At 46.2% G+C, this 26,499-nt stretch overlaps 2 protein-coding genes across 5 annotated transcripts in view; one reads left to right on the forward strand and one right to left on the reverse strand.

The window, feature by feature from the left end:
* The window catches only part of COQ8A (coenzyme Q8A), a 50,820-nt gene extending 32,416 nt beyond the window's left edge, over positions 1–18,404 (forward strand). For all 4 annotated transcript variants that reach the window (XM_075147265.1, XM_075147269.1, XM_075147266.1 and 1 more), the window contains 10 exons: positions 3,720–3,842; positions 7,126–7,211; positions 8,904–9,044; positions 10,263–10,344; positions 11,755–11,848; positions 12,675–12,816; positions 14,686–14,793; positions 15,560–15,625; positions 16,401–16,487; positions 17,005–18,404. In XM_075147265.1, the coding sequence (XP_075003366.1) occupies positions 3,720–3,842; positions 7,126–7,211; positions 8,904–9,044; positions 10,263–10,344; positions 11,755–11,848; positions 12,675–12,816; positions 14,686–14,793; positions 15,560–15,625; positions 16,401–16,487; positions 17,005–17,298 (1,223 nt within the window). In that variant the 3' untranslated portion in view covers positions 17,299–18,404. The remainder of the gene's footprint in view (positions 1–3,719; positions 3,843–7,125; positions 7,212–8,903; positions 9,045–10,262; positions 10,345–11,754; positions 11,849–12,674; positions 12,817–14,685; positions 14,794–15,559; positions 15,626–16,400; positions 16,488–17,004) is intronic.
* A 2,877-nt stretch (positions 18,405–21,281) lies between these two features.
* CDC42BPA (CDC42 binding protein kinase alpha) overlaps positions 21,282–26,499 on the reverse strand; it is a 192,187-nt gene continuing 186,969 nt past the window's right edge. The window contains exon 40 of the mRNA XM_075147264.1: positions 21,282–26,218. Within this exon, the coding sequence (XP_075003365.1) occupies positions 26,087–26,218 (132 nt within the window). The 3' untranslated portion in view covers positions 21,282–26,086. The remainder of the gene's footprint in view (positions 26,219–26,499) is intronic.

The following is a 26,499-nucleotide window of genomic DNA, read 5'->3' on the forward strand; positions in this document are numbered from 1 at the left end:
TGTGTATCTAAAGTGCAAGGCTGACACGGGGTGGGAGTGGGAGGGTAGGATACATTTCCAGGAATAAAAATGAAAGATAAATAGCTGCCATTACTAGTAAAGAGACTCTGGGTTCAAGGTCAACTTTGTAACTTATTAATGACCTGTACCAGGCCGTTCCACTAGACACTGTGCAAATGCCAGGCTGGGCAGAGCCCCAAAAGGCTGGCAGCTGGCCTAGGTTTGAATGTAGAGTTGTTTTCTTATGAAAAGGAATAATGCAATCTTGGGTTTTCAGTCCTAAGTGCTTAGGCTATGTTCTTGACTCTTCCCTTGCCCCCAAGTTTGTGTGGCGGATGGTTCTGAAAACAAATATACGCAAAGTCCAGTGGCTGGTTCTCCATTTGACAGTAGCAAAGGAGGTGGAAAAGCAGTGATACAGCTGTGAGATGCACACAGATTTGGAAGGGCTCACACCGATTCTGGATTTGGAAAGGAAGGCGTGGGTCAAGCACTCCTGAGGGCATCTGCCTGCTGCCTCTGCTGTGGAAGAGCTGACAGGTTCCAGGCACCGTGGCTGCAGGGGCCTTCATTTCCGAAGTCTCCTTGTTGCCACAGCTTGTTTAGATGTGACTTCTATTTGCCTTTTTTTCTTTCCCTGATGAAGTAGGTAAAAAAAACCCAACTTCGTGATCTTAAGATGGGGAGGAAATCGTTTGTAGCATCAAAAGGTACCTGCAGTCTTTGGGAAAAACATTAATGCTGAAAATTGCCATATTTTTTCATGAACTTGTGCTGGATTTTATCCCCACTTCCTTTCCACCTAGTCTTGGAAGCCTATGTCCGTTTTTTCTCTGTTTTTTCCTCTTCACTTGCCATTTACATAATCCCGCTTTTGACTCTCGCTTTCAAGTCACCTTCTTGTTCATGCCCACTTTTAGCAAAGTACATAAACAAGCAACGGCTGATCACGTGCTGTTGGGCTGCCTGGTGATCAGATAGTGCCCCTGTGGCTTGACTTCAGTGAGAAGCACACCAGGAGAAGAGGATGGGGAGTGCCTGTGTTTGGCTCTTTCTCTGATAAGAGTCTCTTAAAATTGTCAGGGTTCATTGCCTTCTGGAGGTGACTTTAATCATTAACTAACTCCTTTATCCTGCTGCAGACTCAAAGGAGGGTGTTTGTGTGTGCAGGTGGTGTGAAGGAGGGTAAGGTTTTGACTCGGTAGTTTCCCTAGCTCCCGTGTGTCTGTATGTCAGAGCTCATACAAGGGTTCATTTGCCTCATCATTGCTAAGGAGACAGAATTTTCCTGGTGGGACAGTGGAGAGCCAGAGCTCTGTTAGATGGCTCCAAGCATGCCACTTTCCAGAGCCAGCTTTTCAAGTGGGCAAAGCCACATCCTTTTTCCCTAGGCAGCTTTACCTATTCAGCCTCTCAGACTCCATACATTCAAGATCCAGAGCAAAATGTGCTCTGAGGATTGCTGTGTGTGATGCAAATGGTGACTTCTGGGCCCCTCCTGCTTCTCTGCATCTTGCTCTCAAGAGCAGGGTAGTTGTCCTGTGTACTCCCTCCTAGTGTTTTTCTTCCTCTCTCCTTTTCATGTACATTCTTTACTTGGCACAGGGATTTGGACAGATAGATGATGTCCCACGATGTCCCACATGCAGTGCCATCTTGCCGCTCTCCCACAAAACAGGTAAAGGAAAGGAGGGCTGAAAGACAGGGAAAGGTAGTACTTGGCATCCTCTGTGCACTGCCGGTGGAAAGTTCAGTGGCATCACTTCTCTAGGGAAAGCTTTGTAAGCAAGCCAGCTGCTTGCTGGGGCTGAAGGGTGTCTGTCAGATCAGTAACATGCTTAGTGCCTCACGAAGGTTGTACCAAGTTGTGTGAGCCACCAGAGTTTAGAGAGCAGCTACTTCAGTCTGACTCTTGGTTCTTTCTCCTGTCCCCTGGCCAGTCTGAGCTCCCTCTGTATACCTTCCTGAGAGCTAGCTGGAGATGGAGAGGATCTCTTGCTGTTGTAGGCACTACATGACACACCAGTAACTTCCGTCTGCCTGATATCTTCAGGGCTGTCGCAGCTGCCATGCCTTTTTGGGCCCTGCTTGTTGTATATGTGGGCTTCAGCTGTTCTGTCCTTTCTACCCTTTCCTCTGAGGTGTTGGAAAAAAAAATCACAGATGTTGCCCCAAGATCAGCATACCAGCTGTGGGCCCTGCAGCCTGGCTGTAAGACCTGACCTTCTTCCTGCTTGGCATCAGCAGGAGCTGAGCTGCAGCCCCAAGAGAAGTGGTTGACGGGTGCCTGCCTGCCCCTTGTGTCCCTGCTCTACTGGGCAGCGCCTGGAGAAAGAGTTTTGGGTTGCTTCTCCCAAAGGGACGACTAAATTGAGTCAGAGTCTCCTTCCCTCCTCCTTCCTTCTTCCTTTAAAAAAAAAAAAAAGTGAAGCGGAAGTGCTGCTTACGCTACATAAAAACCACATTGCGTACTTAGGGCCAGGGCACTGGTGTGTAGATGGCTGCAGTGATTACTTAGTGAGCCTGTCAGACATCAGGCTTTACCCTTTCTGGGGGACAGGAATGTCTGTGTTTGAGTATGTGTATTTTGGGCCTTGTTCTGTGCAAGCTGATGCTTGCATGACTGTTGATAGAGTAAGGACAGAAGGGTTTGGCCTCCTCTCTGCACGGCCTCTACGTGCAGTCAGAACAAGTGACTAACTACATTGAGATGTTCTTCTGTCTAAAGGCAGCGTCTTTCTCGGTAGCAAACTGCCCCTAAGAACATGGCGAGGAATGGCATGCATGGGTAAGGATGTAAAAGGGAAAAGGGTTGGCAATCTTGACAACAGGAATTAATTTCCCTCCCAGCACAAACGTCCAAGAAGAGCGTGGTATCACAGATGAGAGCTTCTGCTGGGCTTCCCCTGTGAGGATTATCCTCCAGCCTCCCTGGATTTGACTAGCTTGACTAACCTCATCCCAGATTTACAATCTGCTGCTTTTTCAAAATGCAGCCATGGTGTTTTGGGGTTATGGTGTTGGGGAGTTTGTTTTGCCTGTGTATCAGGAGACAGTAAATTTCAGTTTGATTAGAAAAGAATGTTATTGTGGACTTGGAGATGTGGAAGTTGTGTCTGCTCTCTACAGATGCCTAGTGCACACTCGGGATGTGCAATTGCACAGCAATATGTTTATGTATGAATCTATGTGTTTTGGGCAAGAGTTATTGGGTATGAGAAAGGAGGTTTGGTGCTGGTGTGAATCCCTGCTCCCACCCTAAGAAGTGCCAGCGCATTCTCAGTCTATCCCAGTGTGCTGTCAAAGCTTTTGACGGTTCCTCCTTGCTGTGGCTCAGCCCTACTGCTCTTCGGAGGCTATGCTGCAGCCTATGGCATGGGACTTGGGAGACCTTTACATAGTGTTTTAGGCTGAGCTAGCTGACACAGTGAGTTCAAGCACCAACATCTGCCCAGGATCCTGGACGGTTTGCGTAGCCTCCATGAATGTCTGTGCTGCTGTGACTTGCTGCTGTTGGCCCTCAAGCCAGCAATATCAAAGTCAGCACAAGACACGTGTGTCCAAGTGCAGTCCATGCCCCTGGGTTGCAGTGAAGGCACTGAGTGTAGTCCTAGTTTGATTTCTCTGGGGAAGGACAAATCTGTTGAAAATGGGCTAACACAATGGATTGAGCTTACCGAGGTAAGGGTGCTCTTCATCCATACACTTTCTCTTCTCAGGAAAGAAAGCGGTGATGGATTCCAGCCCATTCCTGTCAGAGGCCAATGCAGAAAGAATCGTGAGAACCTTGTGCAAGGTCCGGGGAGCGGCACTGAAGCTGGGACAGATGTTAAGCATTCAGGGTAAGTGGTAGCATAGGTCCTCAGCTATCCTCCTTAGCAGTGCTGCCAGGTAGGGCAATTGATTTCTTGTGATGCACAGTCAGCTGTCTGGAATCAGCGTCAAGTGAATGTGGAGGGACTAGACAAGTGGCTTTCTCATGTGAGAGCAGTGATGGAGATATGCTTGATTCAGTTCAGTCTAATCCCAGGGTGAAATAACTGGATGTGTGCATTATATACCACCACTTTCCCAATGCCCCTGTGTGGCAGGCGCACAAGTAAAATTGGTTGAAAATAAGGTGATGCTCTCTGTGAATTTTAATGCCTGTATTGAAAGCAACTGTTGAGAAGCAGAGCTATATCACACTCTGTACACAGGTATCCCGCCAGAAAGGAGGAGTATGATGACAAGAACATGATCCTGTTCTTTGTTCATCGAAAGTGGTCAAGGTTATATCCACAGCCCTCTCCCATTACAGCATGTTTATGGTTTATATGCTTTGTTGGCAGAGAAGCTTTGCTGGAAAGGCCAGTACAGCTGATAATCTTATCAGGTAATAATCTTATCAGGTATAAAACACTTGTTTTCATCTTGAGGAGACTTCAAACTGGTACTTAGTCCATTGGGCTCTGAAGTCAGTGATCACAGGTGAAGGCATGAGTGACATCAGTGTCTGCGCTGAACTGTTAGGTTACTCCTGGAAGATAGCAGATGTGCTGAATTCAAACCTTATCTGGACCTGTCCGCTTTGCCTTCCTGCCCAACTTGATAGGGAAGGAAAGAACCAGACAAAAATAGCTGTTACACTTGTCTGGAAATACCTTTCAAGATGTTACTGAAACTGAGTCAGTGTCTGAGTGTTTGAAGTACTCAGCTTGCTTGGCTTGTGCTTCTACTTGAATTTTTGTAGGTATAGACTGATGAGGCTGGATCTAGTATTGTATTAAATAACTTGGGCTAGCCAATAAAGCAAGACCAGCTCCCTGTTCCAGAGAGTCCTGATTGTGGCATTCCATCGTTCTCCATTTGCTAATGACTTGTTTTAGGTGCATGCCAGGCTGATGGCAACATGAACAAAGCTAAGTGGGAGGCAGCAGCTGCTATATCGAAGGCTGCCACCTATATGCTGTTTTCTCACCCTCTAAGAACGGCCAGGTTCACAGTGCAGATCCAGGAGGAGCTCCTGTGCTCCTGGCTTTCTGTGGCCAGTGCCTCTGGTATGTGGGGTGAATGAGCCATGCCTGGAAATCAGCTCTGAAGTTAATTTGTCTACCGTAGGTGGGGATTAATTTAAAATTCTTAAGACACTATTGAGTTGCACCTGATGTGTGCCCAGAGCCTGGTCAGAGCTGCCTGAGGCTTGGATGTGAGTGAAGAGGGAATAGCTGTGAAAGGCCAGCTCTGAGGAGCAGAAATGCTCTGGATTTTTGTCACTTGCCGGCTGTCTCCTAATGTTACTGAGCTCTGGCAGGAGTGTCAAACACTTGCCGATTGACTTCACTTGGGTGTCAAGAGCATACAGGCCTTTAGCAACCTCGGTGGCGCTGCCCTGCCCTCATTTGACTCTTGTGACGAGTGCGTGTAGTGCTGCCATGCCTGGCGAGAACATAGGCCCCTGGTAACCTTGCTGAGGGATAGCTGTGGTGAAACAGGTTAGACACTTCCAATGGTGCGGAGCATCAGGTTCTTGAGCTGGCTGTTTGGGCAGGAGGGGCTTCACAGAGTTCCTGCCACTTCATGGGCCTCTCTGTGGCCTGGTGAGTTTCAATTGGCTTCTTCTTTCAACAGGGATGTGTGCTAATTGAGCACAGGGGCTCTGTGTTGCCTTGTCCGGGTGCAGCTGAGCACCTGTGAGCTAAACCACCCAGAAGTTACAAAGCAGTGTCCTTAAAAAGCAGTGTCCTGATGTCTGCTTCTGGGAGGTAGTGGGTTTGTTAGGGACTCACATCCCTGAAGGTCAGGCACAGAAAGGATGCCAAGGGCCCAAAATCATCCTGTATACTGGTGCGTGTGCTCTGGAAGATGCTGGAAAGGCAGCTGCATTTGCCAGTTGAGAGTGCTCTGCCTTGACTCTTGCTTCGTGTTTCATTCCGGTAAGGCCTCATCAGTTTACCACAAAGACGTATAACCTTGTTCAGCAGCATGTTGTAAGCCTCGTTTGTGTCAGAGTTGCCTCCGCAGCATGACTGATTTTTAACGTTGCTGCTGAGTTTCTGTACAGTCCATCTGGACTGGCAGGTTTCTTGGCTATTTGATGTTGTGCATGATGAACAAAGCAGTGGTGGTCAAGCAGCCCCAGTTAAGAATGCCCTCTCAGGCTAAACGTTGAAATAACTTTGTGAGTTTTTTTGAACGTCAGCAATAACCAAAACAACAGAAGTTGATCTTAATTGCCTGTGGCAGACCCTGATACCTTGATACAAATGGTTTCTAGGAGCAGGAGTCATTTTTAGTGAGGTCCATTCTTGTTCTGCACAGTCATCCTAGGAGGTGCAGGTTATCATGTTACAACATGATGGCTAATACTTTCACATACCCCTGAGAATAGTTTTTATAATGTTCAGAGGCTTGGCAGTGATACACCATCGATGATAGAGCAGGAGTTTCTTTCGGTGTTTGGAATGCACACGCAAATGCAATGTCTAGCCTTCTTGCACGGTTATAACGTCACAACAGGAGTTTTACTCACTGTTCCTGCAAAGCCTGTTAATCTCTGACTTGCAGTGACAGAATGGGAGCTCCTGTTGATTCCACAGTGGGGTTTTGTTAGTACTTTTAAATGCTGCTCATGGCTTCGGTGGTAATTTTTAAACAACGCTGAGTGTTAATGCCATGTCTCTGCATTTTTCTTGCTATTCCTTTCCACCCCTCTTCCCAGGACAGTGCTCTTAAGGTAGCTGTTTGTTTCTTGGTGCGTGGGATAGACTTACAGTTGCACGTGCATCTGTAAATGCAGAGGAATGATAGATTTTTATTTGAATGTCACAAGTGCATGTGCAGGTTGAGTTCTCAAGATAAAGGGTGGTAGCCTGGACTTTTTTCCAGTGTTGGGAGAGCAACAGATAAATCTAATTCCTCCATAAGCCTTTATGAAATGAAAAGTTTCGCAGAACTGATGGCTTTTCTCTGGGCTGTTGCAGAAGCATACTTCTGGGTATGGAGAGTTTCTGAACTAGAATTATTTCCAAAACCTTCACTGGGGTGTGCTTGGGGGCAGGATAACCTGGTGCACGATTCTTTGTGTGCTGAAGAACTGGAGAATGCAGTGCCTGCACTGACTGCCGTGTGCTTTTCCCTTGGCAGATGATGCCTTCATCAACCCCCATCTCCAGAGGATTTTTGAGCGTGTACGTCAGAGCGCCGACTTCATGCCGATAAAGCAGATGATGGTGAGAAATACTCCTTCCTGCTTAGGGGAGGAGGGACAATAACAGAATTGTGGTGGTTTAACCCCAGTTGGCAACTAAGCACCACACAGCTGCTCACTCACCCCTCCCATGGGATGGGGGAGAGAATTCGAAGAGTAAAAGTAAGAAAACTCATGGGTTGAGATAAGAACAGTTTAATACTTGAAATAAAATAATAAGAAGAAATTGTAATGAAAAGTAAAACAATGAGAGAGAGAGAGGAACAAAACCCAAGAAAAACAAGTGATGCAACCGCTCACCACCCACTTATTGATGCTCAGCCAGTCCCCGAGCAGCACTTGCTGCCCACCCCCCCGGCCAACTCCCCTCAGTTTATATACTGAGCAGGACGTCGTATGGTATATAATATCCCTTTAGCCAGTTTAGGTCAGCTGTCCTGGCTATGCTCCCTTCCAGCTTCTTGTGCACCTCCTTGCTGGCAGAGCATGGGAAGCTGAAAAGTCCTTGACTTCGTGTAAACACTACTTAGCAACAACTAAAACATCAGTGCGTTATCACATTATTCTCATCCTAAATCCAAAACACAGCACTATACCAGCTCCTAGGAAGAAAATTAACTCTATCCCAGCCGAAACAAGACAAAAATAAATGTCACCTGTGACATACCCCAGTAGGGGAGGTGGATGGGGATTTTTAAGAGCATTCTTTCAACAAATGTTGCATATTTTCAATTGTGGGTAACATCTGATTCCTTATCTCAATTATGTGCTGCCTTTTCTCTGGAAAGCATTGAAGCTTAGCTTTAGACAGAGGGAAAAACATGGGCTTTTTTATATCCCGAGACTATGCGGATGGAACAGGATGTTGCAAACAAATATGATTATAGGGTCTTGTTGAATGTAGCCTCCTCTTCTGTTTCCCCTCTCTCGTCTTTCTCATGGATGTTAAGCCAGTGTCTAGAAGTGTCTACATCCCATTTTAGAAACAGACTTACAAGTCTTAGTCTGATGGAAAATTAACAGCAACTTTGTCCTTACTTTTTTGGTTAAATGTAACCCACCATCGAGAAGAGCCAGAGTGAAGCAAACTAAGTTTGCTTTCTCCTGTGTACATGTTCTCGCTTTGTCTCTACTTCCCTCTGTAAATTAAGATGTGAAGGGTGATGCAAAAGGAATTGCTGGCACTACTTATCTTCTGAAAGACACTGAGCAGAACCAGAACTTAAATATGGCAGTCTGGCAATGTAGCAAAAAAGCTGTTAAAGCAGGCTGTGGTTTTAATTGTCAATATTGCTTTAAAGAGAGTCACTCTTGCATGCCTGGATTGCTTCTGTTCAGCTTGGCAGCATGACGAAAGGAGAAATATCCACTTCTTTGCTCACTTTCTGGAAGATAACAAGTGGCACCAAAAAGGGGACTTTTGTATTGCTAAGGCAGCAGTGTTTGTGCTCAAGATCTGTGTCCTTTAGGCCAGAGCAACAGAGCCTCACACAGATCTGATCAGCATCTGTTTAGTGCTGGGGGAGCACTGCTGGCTGCACCACTCCTTGCAATGGTGTGCAATGATGAGGAAGGGAGGACAATCTAGAAAGCAGGGTATAGGTGCTCAGAACTACTATACGCTGTGTGAGTTGACTTAGAGGAACATGATTTCCAATAGCAAAAATCTTAAATCTTTGCTTCCCATACCCTGATGCTTTCTTTTTATTTGTAGAAAACTCTGAACAACGATCTTGGCCCCAACTGGAGGGATAAACTGGAGTCCTTTGAAGAACGCCCCTTTGCTGCTGCTTCAATTGGTCAGGTTCACCTGGCACGTTTGAAAAACGGGAAGGAAGTTGCCATGAAAATCCAGGTGGGCTTTACAGACCAGCCTTGTCTCTTGTCTGTCCCCCATAGAAGGGCAGGGGAACTGCATAGTATGTTTACTGCTGGACAAATAAGAAACATTTTAATGCAAGTGAAAATTTGGGTCCAGCAAGCAGAAGGGAGGGACAGAAAAGGTTCCGCAGCTTGAGCCAGTCTCTGACTCCAGATGAGCAGGAGAGGTCTCATAGGTGTATCACTGCAGCGTGGGGATAATGGTGGTGAGGGACTGCTTGTACTTTTACAAGTGTGTGCAAGGGTCCTACCTACTCCATAGGTCAGTCTCCTCTCTGGTATGTGCATATGCCACATGCCCCTTTCAGGCCACAGCCCAAAGGTTAAAGAAGTTTTAAGTGACAAGCAGGCACTGACTTGAGCAGTGACAGTCTGATGATGCAGGAGGGTATTCACCAATTCACATTAAAGCTGTCAGCAACTTGAAGCAGGGATTTCTAACAGAATTGAGTTATGGAGCTGAAACCCCTTGTAGAACACAGCTTATAATCCAAAGGAGTGAGATCCCTTGCTGACTGAGCAGGGTCCAAGGCAAAGTTGGTCATCTGGTTGGTGTTTTTTTGTAAAGTGGGGAGACTTTAGAAACAGTATGGGTGGGTACTGGTGTCTTCTCAAGCCACTTGTGTCCAAAGTACTCTCTGAAGTTAGGCCGAGGTAAAAGCAACGGAAGGTTAACCCTGTGGTATCAATGCACGTTCTGCTCCAGCAGTGTAGGCTGGTCCCCTTCTTGACAGGCAAGGTGAGAAAGAACAGAAGGAGACACCTTTGTCAGGACTAGTCTGGGGTCTCACTGCTTGCCCTGCTGCTGTGGATGAAACACTCAGGGGCTGTCAGTGGCACGTGCTTTCAGCTGTGGTAGGGAAATGACCAGCTGCCAGCTCTGTTGCGAGATTCGTGTGTCCGAGAACCTTTCACGTGTTGGAAGAGTCCCTGTCAGAGGACCTGAACAGGCCATTCTGGTTGCAAGGAGCTGCATCTTAGCCTGTCTCTCTGTTCCCCATTTTAGATGCTGGGCTTTAAATAAGCTTTTAGAGGAGGGGTGTGTGGCTCAGGTATGCCCTGGTTCATTGCCAGGCTGTAGGTGGCTGTGTTGTGGGGGTCAGTGGGTGTTGAGCTGGAAGGCGTTTTTATCTTACTCTGTACAACTGGGTCATCTAGTCTCAACACTGCCCTCTCCCATTCTGTCCTGCAGTACCCTGGAGTCGCCCAGAGCATCAACAGTGATGTTAACAACCTGATGACTGTCCTGAGCATGAGCAATATTCTCCCTGAAGGTAAAAAGACCCTTAGCAGGCCCTGTGTTCCCGCTGGCGCGTGTTGAGTTCTGCCAACCCCTTTCAAGAAGCACATTGCATGCTTCTCTCCGTAGACTGGAGGGAGAAAACAGCCTCAAGGAAACAGTGAAAAGGACTTAAGAATTGATAAGTCTGCCCAGGAGCAGATCTCCTGCAGAAAGCAGGAGAGGTAGTGGATGTGGGCAGTGGGTGCAGGGCCAACTTGGGGAGCCATGCTCTGCTCCCCTCTCCTGCTGCAGAGCTGCCACTGCCTTTGCTGGGCAGGTGCCTGCTCCAATGTCCATTCAGTGGGGTGGTAAGTGCACCTGTGTTGGTTTTTCCGGGCCATGTATATGCATGCGCCTGCCAGAGTAAGGTGCACTTGTCTCTGTGTGCTCTTTATAGTGAAGGACCCATAGGGACTCTTGGCAAAGTATAACGTGTCTGGGTATACTCACTTTTGAGGGCTTTCTAGGCATGAAGTGTGGGCAGTGTTCAGGTTTAGGTAGTCTTGCTTTGTCCCTGTTATTTTCTGGTACCTCTGGCAGAACTCATTCTTCTCCATGTTTCCTGTAGCCCTCTATGCCTGCCATTCTGTGCTCTTCCCAGTCGTTCTCTGTTCTTCCCAGTCAGAGTTGTGGAGAGGTGGAGAACTGTCAGACTTGGAGCTTGCTCAGTGTCCCAGCACACGGATAAGTCCCTTTTTCCACAGGGAATGCAGGACTTACTACTCCTTTTTTCCAAATACCTGCCTGCAGCAGCTGTAAATCTTAGTGGGACTGTACAAATACTGCTTTAAAATCAGGCTGGGTGCTGACAAAACCTGGGGCTGTTCTCTGTGGTGGCTGAGCAGGATCCTGCAGAGGCTGCTGCACTCCCAGCCGTGCCTGGCCCAAGTAGTGGATTGGTTTTGCAGCTCCAAGACTGAGAAGATGTGACTTGGCAGCTCAGGCCCTGGCTATGTGCTGCTGCAGTTCACTGTCTTAGTCATGCTGACTGTTTCTGCCTAGCAGTGCCTGCTCCCAGTTGTAGGCAGGTATGGTTTGGAGCCTTTTTTGCTGCTTTTGCCCAGGCTAGCGTTTGTGTGCTTCTACTCCTTGGTGTGTGTCTCTGCACAGCCATGCCAATACCAGGAACAGACAGTGTGGGTTGTGAGGTGGGAGCTGGGGGAGGAGGACAGAGCCCTGCTGTATGAGAACGGTGTGGGTGTACCTTGCTTTAGGAGCGGCTGTGTAGCCTTGGCCTGGGATTACCTGCAGAACCTGTATCTAGTTGGAAATACACTTTGGCTTTTTGCGGCCTCTTATGCTCTTCAGCTCAAAGTTGCTCCTCAGCTGCAGCTCTGGAAAGCTTAGCCTGAGGGGCTCCTTTTTTCTACGCCTACTCTCTTCTCTGCTGTTTGACTTGCAGGTTTGTTCCCTGAGCATTTGATTGAAGTCCTGAGCAGAGAGTTGGCCCTGGAGTGTGACTACGAGAGAGAAGCTGCCTGCGCAAGGAAATTCCAGTATGTTCACACCATTGCGTTCAACCCCTCCCATCTCTTTATGTGTGTGTGAAACGGAGGAGAGGTTGCTTAACTTCAGGGACAGTGGGGAGATGAATGCCATGCCTTGGGATGTAGCACAGGGGAAGGGTGTGTTTGTGGCCTGAGCTGTCCCCTAGAATTACCACCTTGTCTCAGCCAGGCATATTTTCAGTCAGCTGAAACGTAGTAACATGTCCTACCTCCTGTGAAGGTACTGCAGTAACTCTTCAGGCCAGGTTGCAGTGCTGTTCTGTGCACTCTTCTGTCAGCCTGTTAGGAGCTTCTCCCATCATTTAATCTAGGAGGTTTTTCAGTTCTCTTACAGCAATTAACACCACCAGCACTGCCTGCTCCCTTGGCTTGCTGTGGCAGTGGGGTCCACATCGTTTTTACATGAAGGCTGGATGAGGGAGAGCTGCCAGAGGCTGGATGCCTCTCCTGTCCCTCTGCAGAACTGCCCCTGTGGCATTGCTCCCCTTGGAAAAGGCCTGTTTCTTCCATGTGTGTAGTGTGGCCCTGAAGCAAAGTGGGGCGAGCAAAAGAGCCCAGTGCCCCTTGAGGTAACAGCCTGGAGCCCTCCTAATATCCCTGCTCTGCTCTCACCGCAGGAGCCAGCAGCAGCTGTAAGTCACTGGCGTGGTTTCTGGTGACTTGATCCCTACTGTAACTGCTGAGAAAAAGGTCTCCCGGCAGCCTCAGCCAGGGTGTGGGGAGGGGTTGCGTGAAGGGGCTTGTGTGCTGTTGTGGAGGGGCCCAGCTGCTCTCAGGGCTCCTAAGCTTTTCTTCTCCTTTCTCTATCCCCTAGGGAGCTGCTGAAAGACCACCCCTTCTTTTACATCCCAAGAGTAGTGGATGAGCTGTGCAGCAAGCATGTCCTGACCACGGAGCTGGTGTCTGGCTTCCCCTTGGATCAAGGTGTAGGGCTGAGCCAGGAGATTCGAAATGAGGTACTGTGAGGTGGTCTTCCTTCTCCCCTCGCTCAGAGCAGCGTGCTCAGCCTGCCTGGTGACTGGTAGATCAGGGGATGCTTTGTGGAAGGGCAAACCCTGAGCAGCGCATAGCAGGGCTGGAGTTGGGAACTGTCTGGAGCCCCTCAGAAGATTTCTGTGTAAGGAATTTGGCAGTGATGTTGGAGTCTTCTCAGGCTGGTCTAGGCCTTGCAGGTGCCAGCATTCAGCAGAGAGGGGTTGGAGGGGTGAGTTGCAAGGGCAGCTGAAGGGGAGGTAGCCTAGCTGTGTAACTCCTAGGTGCCCTGTTTCTCTCTCAGATGACCTTAAGATTGGGAGGGATTGTCAGCTAGGGGAGAGGGGTTTTGTTTTGCAGCTGTTCTTCTGAGCAGGAGTGCAGAATCATCTCCTGCCCTTGTGCAAGCGTTTGGGTGTCATCCCCTCCTTGTGGGACTGACCTGGGCTGCACAGGGCTGCTGGAAAAGTACCTCTCGGTAAACAGGAGGGGGGATGTGGGGATGGGTAGGCGGCGGTGCTGAATATAGCAAGGGATTGGAGTGCTGTGGTGGGACAAGCAGCTGCTCTAGAAGCAGAAATAACTGTCCTGGTATTTGGGTGTTTTTTTTTTTCCTTGGTGTGAGCTGTCAGCTGTTAGCAGGTCACTGGAGAAGAGGGCAGAATATGTTCCTCTAGATAAACAGATCTCAGCACCATATGGGACCTGAAGCTATGCCAGGGCTGGCTGCCTGTGACCCCTGAGCTGTCTGTTCTTAGGGCTTGTCCCCTCCAATGAGCTGCTGTATCATCGGGGCTGCTTTTAAAAGGCTGTGAGGTGGGGTGTTGCTGCGGGAGCAACCCTTATTTCCTATAAGCGACTGGCCTGGCTGACCCACAGCCTTCTGACCCAAATGGCAGTGTCCTGTAGCAAGGTCTGGCTTGCATTTGGTGCTCTCCTCCCTCCCTCTTGGATCTGATGTTTCACTCGCAGAAGCTGAAGAGGGGCAGAATGAGGCTGGCAGTTTTACTGCAGAACAGGCTCCAGCTTAAATACCCTCACAGAAAAGCTCTGCTGTAGCACGTAATTCAGCAGTGGGTCCTTCAGGGACTGCTACTCTTGCTTCCCCCAGGCCTGTCAGTCCCAAGGTCTGGGTCTGCTGGGTCAGTGCTGAGCCCAGCAGAAGACTTGGCTGAGGACTACATGGTGGGTATGTGTATCTAGTGAAGACCCCTTTCAGAAATGGTTTGGACCTAGCTCTGTATGTTGTTTGGCAGCTTTACAGAGACTCTCCTCTTTAGCTTCTTTGGGCCTTTAACTTAAAATGCTCTGGAACAGCATCTCATTTCCCCTGAGTTGCATTGGCTTCATTTTGGCCAGGATCCTGCAGGACTTTCCACCTGCGTAGGCTGTAATGCTCCGCTAGCCTCCCCCACCTCTGCTTCTGGATCCCTCTTTGCACTGTGAAGATGTTCCTTTGCTCTCAAAGCAACAACCAAGTGCATAGTCAAAGCTGGGAAGGTAAAAGGCAGGACCAGGACACAAGCAACACGTTGGACAACCCCTTAGCTGCCAGATACAGGGTAGCAGCCTCTCTGGAGGCACATCCAGGGGCTGATATGAACTACAGCTCAGGCTGATGTAAAAGTTGCATGGCATCTGTGCTGTCTGCTAAGGATGTCCCATGGCAGGTTTGGGCTGGGAGTTGCTGCAGAGGCGCTCTCTCACCTCGTCAGGAGTTTTGCAGCATGGAACAGATAGTACCTGCCAGTGTGGTGACATGTTCCCTGTTTGCTAGTGCCTGCTGTAAATTACGTGTGTGAGTAGGGCTTGCTGCCCTCCTGACTTGCTTCTTTCTCTCCTTGCTTTTCAAGATCTGTCACAACATCCTGGTCCTGTGTCTGCGGGAGCTGTTTGAGTTCAGGTACATGCAGACTGACCCAAACTGGTCAAACTTCTTCTATGACCCGCAGTTGCACAAGGTAAGTCCAAGCAGCCGCTGTTCTGCCTGTACAAGAGCTGGTTTTCACCAGCTTTTGATTATTCCCCACTCCCAGAATTTAACGAGCCCTTACTGAGATCCTCTCAGATACCTGTCCTTGAGCCTTGGGCAGGTAGGACAGCTGAAACCTGTCCCTCTGCCACTTGTCCTCACGTGGCCTGGGTGGGAGAGCAGGGCTCCTGTAATCCTGGCTGGCTGCCTATCTTTGGCCTTGGATCCAGTCACAGCTACTTCCTTAGCCTAAGGGTCTGTTTTGAAGCTGGTCAGTGGAAGCTGCAGCTGGCAGTGCTCTACCAGAGCACTCTTGACTCTTTAGTTCAATGCTCTTGTCTTGTGCTGTGCTGAAGGTAAGGGTGCCTGGGGAAGCAATTGCCGATGTCCTGCTTGTTGGTTTGGCTGCTTGCTTGTGCCCTGCAGGTCAGATGGAATTGCTTGTTCATCCCTGAGGTCTGTGTTGGGACGTGCTGGGAAAAGGTTCTGTGCTGCTCTGTCCTCACACAGAAAGCCTGAGTGGAGTTACCAGCTGAGCAGGTGTGACAGTGTGAGCACAGGCCATACCTCCTCTGCCATGTACTAGTGCAACTGTTTGTGCTGCTGTAGGAAATGAAGGAGTTAGGGGGAAGCTGAGCTGCAGTGGAAAGGCTCTCCAGCCAGCTGAGCTTCCTGAAGACATGGGGAGTCGTCTTAAGGTCTGGCTTTACTTGACTGGTTGACACTGTAATACAGATGGGTTTGTCCATTTCCAGGTAGCCCTGCTGGACTTCGGAGCAACTCGAGGGTTTGATGAGAAGTTCACAGATGTCTACATAGAGGTGAGGACTTGCACTGTGTCCTAGAGTGCTGCACTGGGGGTCTTAGAGAATTTGTGAAATTCTGCTTATCTATTAGCTGTATCACTTTGTACTTGAATCCAGTCTGGGTGTGGAGGGAAGCAGGGCTGGAGGCAAGAGAGAGATCTCTGTTCCTGTTTCATCCCTTACCATAGCCTTCTGCATGTCTGCTGCAAGCCTCTGGCTATCTGAGTTTGGATGTTAAAATTGCATGACAGAAGTGGAGAACTGTAATGTTGCTTATTGGGAGACTCGGGCAGCAGAGCCTATCAGAGCACTCAGAATTCAGTGATTTTTATATGAGGGTATGCAGGAATTGCTTGTCCTGTTCGCTGTCTCTTCCTGTGATTTCTAGCTTGCTTACAGACTTACAAATTTATGTGAAGTCATTATGTGCTTCCTTTGTGATCACCATGTTCTGCACTTGATAAATTGAGCTGCCAGGGGCCAACAGATGTCACCTAAAGCTTCTCACAGTTGGCTCTGCTGTTTTGTTGGGGGAGGGGCTGATTGATTAGTGAAGCTTTTTTGATGGTCCCTTACATTCTCTGGGCTATGTGCAGCCCTACTGGGAAGAGCTTTGGAGAGCCAGCAGCTGTATCTTTTGCCAGTAGCTCTTGAACTGGCCAACATGCAGACCCCTGAAGATGAGGGCAGAGGCAAGGAAGCGAGCGGGCAGGTTGTGTACCTGTAGTCCTGTACTCAAAACATTTTTCAGTCATCCCCTAGCTCTCCTGAAAGTGTTCCTCCTATTCAGGTAATCAAGGCAGCTGCTGACATGGACAGAGAGAGAGTACTGAAGAAGTCCATTGAAATGAAATTCCTCACTGGCTATGAAGTCAAGGTATGGAGCAGAAGGGTCTGCTTTTAGTGGTGGCTCGTGATAAATTTGTTGTGGGTCTCTGGACTTCCCCAGATTTCTTGATTGGTAAAAGCCAATGTCAGTCTGAAAGCCCTGTTGATAAGGATGAGGGAGGAGGGCAAAAAAGGGGGTTGGCTTTTGTTCTCTCAAAAGAACTTTGTTTTCTCAAAAGAGCCGCTTCTTGGGAGCGGGAGCAGTAACGATGATACAGCTAGCCCCAAAACCACTGTCCTTCCTTCTGTCCCCCAGCAAGACCCTGCAGGTGGTGATGACTGCTGAAATTTCATGACTGGGCAGATGGCCTTCTGGAAGGTTTAGTTGTTTGAAACTGTATTAACCAAATGTTCATCAGTCTTGCTGGGGGCTGGAGGTGACCTTTGTTGTCGGTATAGCTAGGTATTTTCCTGAGCTGCTGCTGTTAGCGCTAGCATTTCTCCTTTTCCTCCCTGGTGGTTAAAATGGCTAGTGATGTTATTTATGACTCTTTCCTTTTGGGCAGGAAATGGAAGATGCCCACTTAAATGCTGTCCTCATCTTGGGAGAGGCTTTTGCGTCTGAGGAACCTTTTGATTTTGGCAGCCAAAGCACCACTGAAAAGATCCATGGTTTAATCCCAGTCATGCTGAAGCATCGGCTTGTCCCTCCGCCAGAGGAGACCTACTCTCTTCATCGGAAGATGGGGGGTTCTTTCCTTATCTGCACCAAACTGAAGGCCAAAATTCCCTGCAAAAACATGTTCCAGGAGGCATATAGCAAATATTGGAGCAGTAGGGGCAAGAAGCCAGAGGAGTAGTGTGAATGAACTAACATGTCTTGTTCTGAGGGCACAGTTCATCTGAGCCTTGCAGAGAGCGTTCTAGCCTCCCATGCGTTGCACCCCAGCTCTCCATCCTCTTGAGATGCAGCAGCCTGTGCCCTGGAAGCCAAGTGTGCGTTTCACAAGGACAAAGCTGTTCTTTCATGCCGTGTCTGTCCTACACTGATGCCAGTACAGTCCGCAGCTTGCAGGAAACTATCTTCTTCAGCACGTCTGTACTGTTTCAAGGTACCAGCCAACTACCTTGAATGCATTTTTAACATTGTGATGGTGGCTGCATATTGATTGGGTTTTGTAACAAGTAGGGGAAGGATGACAAGAGCAGAATTTAATATTGAAACCTGTTTGTAATTCCCCAAAAATCATTTTTTAAAAACCTTCCCTCTTTCATGCTAAGGTGGAATTCAAGTAGTTTTCATACTGTGAATTATAGAATGAAATACCAAGGTGTACCCTACCACAGACACGTTCAGCACCCCCTCCCTCCCCCCCATTTTTGTAAGTCAAATGGTGGCAGTCTAAGAACCCTCCTGGATTTTACTGACACTGATTCAATGCAAGGGGGGTGTGTGTGTACATAGGATGAAGTTTTATGCTTTCTGCCTCTTTTTGGCTTGCAAGCTAAACATAGGAAGTATTTTAAAAATCTGAGAATTGAGTGTCAATCTTTTAAACACACATGTACACTCACACAACCCATCTCAGTTCTGGGAGTCAAACATGTAATCAGCAGAGCTATATCTGAGCACAAATAGTGGGATTCTTCACTGTCTGATAGGTATCAGCTTTCCTGAGGGCGAATTAGATAAGCTACAACTCTGACACCAATTGCTTGCTGGACTCCTAACCAAGAACCTAGTCTGTCTCTCTGTTTCCCTGTAATGCAGATCTTACGGCAAGGCAGACAAACATGTAATGTCTCGTGAGCATTTCAAGCTTTTGCTGAAATGTCCCACGTTTAAAACCAGATGCAGAGTTTTAAACTATTGGAGTCAAGCTAGGAAATTTACTTCCTTAGATTTTTGTACAAAGCCTGTACCTGTACAACTTCCTGATTTCAATAAAAAAGTGCTTGTGCGGTGGGCCTTCTGCCTGCAGTTTTTTCATCTTCTGGTGGAGTAATGAACAGTCAAGTGAACCATGTCCTGTTCTGTGGGATAAACAGGAGTTGAGCAGAAGGAGAAGCTTCCAAGTCTCCTCTTGTTGCAGTTGTTTGCTCAAAGAATTGCTACTACCCTTGTAAAGCCATCTATCTATGGCCTGTTTATTCCTTCATCTTCCCATTGCAGCTGTGTCACTAGTGCTAACAGTGATGGTGACAAGTTTACCAGGAGCCAGACGGACATCAGCCATTGGTCTGGCCATGAAAATCCCTGGTAATTGACTTGTTTTCTTGTTTTCCTTTGTTTGAATCACTCTGTTACCAGTCTCCTGGACACAGGTCTTTTTGCCTTTCCTCTACGTGTGAAGAAAGAGTGGCTGTTGGAGTTCATGCTGACCTGGTGCTAGTAAGGCAGATGTCCTTATCTGGCAAGTGCCAGATACTTAGCAGCAGCTCAGCTGGTCCTACTCAGTTAACACAGCCCAGGAATGCAGAGGTTGTATGATCTTAAACTTCAGTACATAAGAAATCCTGACTACTGACACTTCCAGAGGTAAAGAACAGGTAAGCGAATAAATGGCCTCTCTCAGGAGGGACCTTTGAAAAATAGGAGAACAGGTTATTGTATGACCTTTATTCCCAGATCCTAAACATATAAACTGCTTCATTTAAGACTTGGTTGAGAAAGATCCAGTACTGTTTAATTCAACTAAAAGTACTCGTCAGGTTATTCCTAACCCTTTGAGAAGAGTGAACTCTGCTGTTCAGTGAAGTAATAGTTTTGCATTAAACTGTTTAACTTTGCACACTGATAGAGGAACCTTTCCTTGTTGTTTTGGGTCCTGATAGACATTGTTTAGTTTTTTTTCTTTTGGATCTAGACCTTGCAGCTGTAAAAACAGTGGAATTGTTTGAGATGTTAAATGCTTATGTTAAAGGTTAAAAAGCAAAGTATAAAAAGCTGACAAGGAAATAGGATTAGGTGAGCTTCAGAGCAAAATTTCTGAAACTGAAGATTCAGAGCCAGTATGTTCAGAGAACTTGCAAAGAAGGCAAAGTAACTTGAAGAGTTCACTTTCCCAGTAAGCACAACTAGGTGAGATTGGTATGCACTTGTTCATGTGACCACAGATCTTTTGTATACCGTGCTGGGGAGTGATTGTTTAACTCTCAGCAAACATTTCCCTTCCCTTGAGAGAGAGCGTGTTTAAAAATAATATCAAGCTGAACAATGGAGGAGTTTTCCATTTGCCTGAAGGGTAGCAACTAGCAGAAGGTAAGATGTTTATTAGGAGAGCTAATTAGAGCTCTCAGTCCCTAATTCTCCTGGCCTTCTGTGTATGTTCTAAAAGCGTTAATAATTCCTGTAGATTTATCCAGAGAGATTTGTGACATGAGGAACTGCATGTCAGTGTAACAGCTGTGGAGAAAAGGTGAGCCAGAAAGACACTGCTCTGGCTTCAAGTCAAAGTAGTCATGGCTTTTTACAGTGAGCAAGAACACTTGAACACTGCTGCTTGCTCTGTACCAGCCAGTGCATTTGCTTGAACTACACATGTAGGTGAAAGATATGAACATTTCTCAGAAGCTTGCTGCAGCAAAGTTCTAGAAGGATCCTCTTGCAGAAAACTGTTTGACAGGGCAAGCGGGAGGTTAAATCTGAAGACAGGGCTTTTTCCATCTAAAGAATCAAGATTCAGGCTACATGTGGTAGCAGTGATTTTTCCTCCCTTCTTTAGTCAGTCTGGCTGCTGCATCAAAACAGAAAATGAATGCTGAGGAGCAGAACAGGACGCTTAACATGCAGTTCACTTTCTGCTTTTCTAATGTCCAAATCCCTTGACAATAGAAGGCCCATTTCACAAGACCTTCACAGTTGTGGTGGTGCAACTGGAACCCTGGGAAATCAAAAATACAGCACTGATTGTAAAAGTCAGAGCACAGGAAACAGATGATATTTCACAGAGCTACAGCAGCTAGGAGAGACCTGCAGTGGCCTAAATGGGATGAGCCCACAGGCTTAAATCCACCTAAGCTAGAGGCGGGGGGCTGAGAAAGTAATAATTTTGACTGAAGGAGAGGCACAGGATCAGAAGTTTCTGTGGCGTAAGGTAGCCTGTGGCCATGTAAGAAGTGGGAAGCATGCTGACTGTTCCTGGAGGGGACTGCTGGTGGTCTTTGGTAATGGGAGAATGCTCAGGCTGGCACCTGCTGGCGACACAGGATCAGTAACAGGATAGTCCTCTATTCCTGCTGCGGGTTGAGGGGGTGATTGAAGCATGGAATCGAAGCTAGGACTTTTACCAACAGGGTAATGAATGAAGAGGAAGATGTCCCAACAGACAGACTCTGGTATGGAGAAAATCCCAGGCTGACTTGTGAGGAGCTGGTGGATGATGTGAAAGGGTCAGGGCACATGCAAACTTCACAGGTATTTTGAGATGCATGAAAGTCAGTTCGATGCTGGTAGCTCAGAAATAAGAAAGAACCCAGCCTCTAAGGCTGAAACATTTGATGTGTAACTAAATGAAGAGGAACATCAGAAACAATGACTACAAATACTGACACAGAAATATTGACCTAAGGAAAAGGTCAGGAAATCTGTAGCTGGTGAAGTTCAATATACCAAAGTATAAGGTGGCTTGACTTTGAATTTTCAAAAAGGTCCTAGTAATTTTTTCTGAAAGCTGTTAGAACTAAATTGATTTTCTCATATACCCCTCTTCTTCCCACTGTGTACTTGTACAGATGTGTTACAACATGTTGATTTTATCTTCAAGAACACCATTATTCCCCTTTCCATTTCCTCCTCAAAGCGTAACATGGGGAGGTAGGAAAAAAAGACAAAACATCTGCATTTCTAACAGTTCCCTGTTTTATTGCAGTACATCAAAGTAGGTTAATATTAAGTGTGTTACCAACATAAAATATTGGTGGTAAGTCATTTTTACATTGTTGACTTTTCCACCTTAAATATTTCTGTGCAAAAGAATCTACATCATTGTTCTGTAGCAGAGAATCTCTTACAATGTCCCCTAAAACATTGAGGGCATTAAACAAAATAGTGAGAAGAGGCAAAAAGCAGAATCTTTCCCCCACACGCACACTTGTCAGCTTTTATACTCTAAAACAAAAAAAGTGATTACATCTATGCCATGCAAAACTGTACAATAATATTACAATGAAAAACCTAAAAAACATATTTTAAAAATAAATGATATGAAACTGTCATACATAAAAAGGCAGGTATAATTGCTCTGAAATACCAACACTGGTTTGTTTGTGGATTTCTTCCCTGTGGATGAGACTTTCTTAAATGCAGAATGAAAATAGGTTGTACTGAGCTGCAGCTAGAATGAAAGACAAAGTAGAGTTGGAATTTAGACTGGAAAGCCTGCAGCAGAGTGGTTTCTGGGGCTGTTTATCAAATACAGTGTGAACACAATGCACGCAGAAGGGTGCAGTTTGTGTTAGTGCAGAAAGTTGTCCCATTTCCTCCATGGAACTGACTCCTATTAACAAAAAAAAACCACAGCAGAAGCTACTATGTGCCACTTTGATTCTCAGACTAATGCTCAGGAGGTGTGGGTACTTGTACTGCAATAAATTTTATCCTTAATGTACTCATTTAAAATTAAACAGTGTGCATAAAATGGAAAAAAAAACCTTCTTCCACCCAAGAGCATGTTTGTCCTGTCATTCAGAGTCTGGCCATGCAAGACGATATGGTGTCAGAATCTGTTTCTGTGTTAATACTCCAACTGTTTTGTTCTGAAAGGCTGACACACTCTGTGAACCAGTTAGATGCGGTTAAACTACCTTTCTATAAATACACTATGCTTTTTGGTATGACAAGACCCTTAACTTCCCTCTGCGGTATACCTGAGAATAACACACCTGGCTTGTAATTTTGTCAGAATTAAATCAAAGAGATAACATTCCTGACTCAGTTTTGAAACTTGTTAAAATGGGCAAAATGCACCTTCCTAACCAGCCACAGCAACTGAGAGGAAAAGAAGCAACTACTTTGCCACAGCCTCAGGAGTGTTTTTTTGAAACCACCAGCTGTCTTCTACAGATCAAAGGCAATAGAGAAGAGTACTATAACCCTGCTTTTGGGTTTATGAAATGTGGAAGGAAGCCACATACTGTGTGCGCACACGTGCAGGGGAAAACTATTTACCAAACCTTTTTCATTCTATAACCTGGAATCCTTAGTAGCTGCCTGAATCTGTTCAGATCCTTTGTTGCCATCAAAAGAGAGGGAAAAAAGCAAAAAAACCAAACAACCCATGTGTTTAAGCAGTGTCAAAAATGCAAACACCTTCAGTCTCAGCCAAAAGGAAAAAATCAGCTCGATACATACTGTGTACAGAGAACATATGCTACAGTCAAAAATTCAATGGGAGATTTTAAGCTCCCTGAACAAAATGCAGCCCTCTAACTGTGAAGTTGAAGCAATGCTACAGTGCAAAGTAGCAAACATCAAACCTTAAGAGACAACTGTCTTCGAGATACCAGTCAAGAGTCTTACAGTTCAAATGACCAAGTTACTTTTCCTAGCCCGATGAGTATTTATAAAGCTCAGCTACAGTATGCATATGTTTTCAGTGTTCATACCAACAAAAAAAGATGAGTGTGGTTTAAAATTGAGTGTATAATCAAATGGTCCCCAAATATATAAAACTATTCAAGTCCTAGGACAATTTTTCTCTTTTCAAATAAGTGATGTGGTCATTTGCTTTTCAACTGAGAGAACAGTTGCTGTTTCTCTTTTGAACAGATGTGTATAAAAATGCACAGTACCAAACTAATGATTAAATATAGTAATCCTAAAGGAGACTGCCAAGACTTAGAAACTGTGGTGTACAAACAGTGTAGGCCTGTGGAGCTCTCATCCTCTAGAGCTTAGTTTTGTAACACAGCAGACCTACGCTCTGCCTGAAAATGTCAGGTTTTGATATCAATAAATTGCAGGCACCTGGTATTAATAGATTGCAGGCACCGTAATGGAGTAAACATAGGGGTTTACTTGATTTAATTGTTTGCTGTGTCATGGCTCTTTGGGTTCCATTTTCAGATAGAGCATTAGCTCAACTGCAAAAAAAAAAAGCACGAAAAAGATCCTGTGACCCTCTCTCAGGGGGACTGTCACGCAGGCTGCTCTGTCTTAAATGACTGCTGTTTAAATGCCTTCTCTCAACATCAAAATAAGATTAATGTTTAAATACAACATACAGTAAATACAAAACTAAGTCTGCAAAGGCTTTGAAAAGTGTGTGGACATGCTTCACCAAAAGGAGGGAATTGTGGGGAAAAAGCAGTGGCTATACTTGAAGCAATATGCAGCCTTTAAAAGAAGCTGATGTGGAATTTTAATAATGCCAATAACGCCCTGCCTATCTGTCCCTCAGAAAGACTGAAAACTATTCTGGGAGGAATTAATTTCAAGTGCTTAGCTGTTCGCTAAAGCTTTTAATATTAAATGCCAGGCTTGCAAAAGTAGTAGCTTTGAAGTGAAAACAAACACAACCAGCTTGCTACTCTGAAAAACCCAAACAGGAGAGAGACAGGCTTTTGATATGATGGTTTATAAAAAATTTCTTGAATTCCTGTCCCAAAATAACATTGAATGAGCTTAAACTTGGACAAGCCTCTTGATTCAGAATGAAAGAGAAATCTTAGCTAGGAGACCCAGCATGATTAAATGGATTAAACGATCTGTGTCTCACTCCCTATTTCACATTTAGATCATACCTGGAAATTACTGTACATGGTTTGAACTTACCTATAACTTCCATTAGGGAAGACAGAAACTGGAAAACTCCAAACGTCTCTGTGTGGGTGAAACACTATATACTGCTGACTGCAAGAATATGGAATGGTTTAATAAGAGCCATAATGAGTTTCCGAAACCCACAAAAACCAGTATTCTAAATACAAAAAGCCCTTGTATGTTTGAGTATGGTCATAGTATAAAGCCAGCAACAATACTACTGAGAAGAGGCTCATTTGAACACACTCCCAAATGAAAAACCATCTGCCTTGCTAAGTAAAGAGAAGAGACATCTTCCTCTTACCATCCATTTGTACATCAGTCTCTCACTTTATTCTGTTGACTGCATGACCAGCTTCAGCTTTTTATTTATTTTTGCAACTTCAGTGGGCTCTGTCTTCTACCACAATACTTTCTGCCCTCCAAGCTGACCTGCTATTGGAACCAAACAGCAGGTGAGCACACAGAAACAACTGCAAATTGCACAAACCCACAGCACGGATGGGGAGGGAGAGGAAAACCAACCTTGCCAGCGCGGCAGTTGTGGGTGACTAGGCATCTTCTACTACCACAGTGTGAACAGTGTGAGGTCAGTCTTCAAGGTTCTTCGTTGCTACAGTGACAGCATAGCCAGCCACGGCTAGCTTCGGGCTAAGGGCACTCATTTGGCTGATGTGTATTAGCAACTAGTATTTGGTAACAACAGTAACGGTTTTCTGGTTAGGGATGGTCAGGGAGATGTGGAAGACTGCTCCCTTCCGAGTTACACCTGCACAAAGGCTGACCCAGGGAAACAGTTTTCCTGCTGAATCCTGCTGCAATGAACTCCCTTGCTGCCTTAAGGACCTCTACTGTAGCATGCTGTAAGGTTCCTCAGCTGCGCAGCTAGCACACAAGAAACCAGGGCAGCCACCTGGCTGACTGGTGCCCTTGGTTGTCGGGGCAGGGGGTTGCTTTCCAATTGCTGTCATTTTTGCAAAGGATGGGGATTAACATGAAAGTAGGAATTATAGCTTTAGTTATGCTACCGCCAGAAGTAAAGAAATGTTGTGAAAGCACTGCAGGGACCTCTCCCGCCAGTGCAGCGAGTGCTACGCAAAAGGAATATGTCCTGCGAAAGGTTTTAGGCCAGGCCTCCAAGTCTGTATATTACCGAGCATGAAAACAGGGACAACACAAATCTTAAATTAAAGGCTCTCTTAAATAAGCATCCATCTTCTGCTGCATACACAATGCTTTTTTTTCTTTGAATATATACATACGTATTTTACTCTAACATCTGTGTATTTATTTAAACTCTGTACTGTAGTAAAATATGCATCATTTTAATCAATAAGGATTTGCTGGCGACAATCAGATTGACATTCAAACGTGGTGGCTGAAAGCTTTTATGTGCCTCTGACATACTGATCATTCCCCACGTAGGGGAGGGGGTCTGTGCTACTTTTGTACAGTACAATGAGCTATTGTAATGGAAAAAAAAATCCCTCTGAATTTTCTCTTGTTGATACTGGTCTGGTCTACTTATGCTACTTTTTGGGAAGTGGAAGGGGGGTGGGATAAATATGTCTTTTAAAGCAGCTGTAACCACAAAAATTAAACCAATACTAATACAAATCTACAGCATCTGATATTTACCAACACCCTAGCTTTGCTTGTTTGCTGCTGTCAAATCTGGGGAAGGGAGGGTGAGGCAGTGCCAAACGGTGCTGAAGACGACCAGCTTTTACCTTCCTCTGTACCCCACTCCCAGATCACTTTCAGACAGGGAATGGGGAGGGTTAGGATGATGAAGGTGAGAACTGGAATAAGTGAAGGGGACAGCCATGGGGACAGCCATGGGGACAGCAAGCTGCTGTGATGTCAAATCTGAATGCTGAAGCAGTTCATGAGTCCCAACTCACGTGGTCAGAGCTCTCCAGGGAGAGGCTCTTGGTCTTGTGAGGAGAAACCGGGCTGGGAGGGCTGCTGAGGTTGGAGCTGTTCGATGCAGTAGAGTGTCTCGGAGAGTCAGAGTCCTGCAGCCCACAGACACAGAAGAACACCAGTAAGTAACAGGATAGCAAGTTTGAGAGTGACTGAGGGTGTCTGAGCAACAGGTGACTGGATTCAAAGGCCACCACATCTTTTGCTTGTGTCCAAAAAAAACGAGGAAATTCTTTTGCTCAGAATTTCCCGGTCCAGGGAGACTTAAGAGTAAGCGGTCAGATAACTCTGCTTTCAGCAGGCATAACTGACACTGACATAAGGACACAGCACCTGTGGGATTCTTGCAGTCTGCATGTTGCCAAGGGCCTTT

The sequence above is a fragment of the Calonectris borealis genome, chromosome 3 (assembly GCF_964195595.1).
Source record: "Calonectris borealis chromosome 3, bCalBor7.hap1.2, whole genome shotgun sequence".
Taxonomy (NCBI): Eukaryota; Metazoa; Chordata; class Aves; order Procellariiformes; family Procellariidae; genus Calonectris; species Calonectris borealis.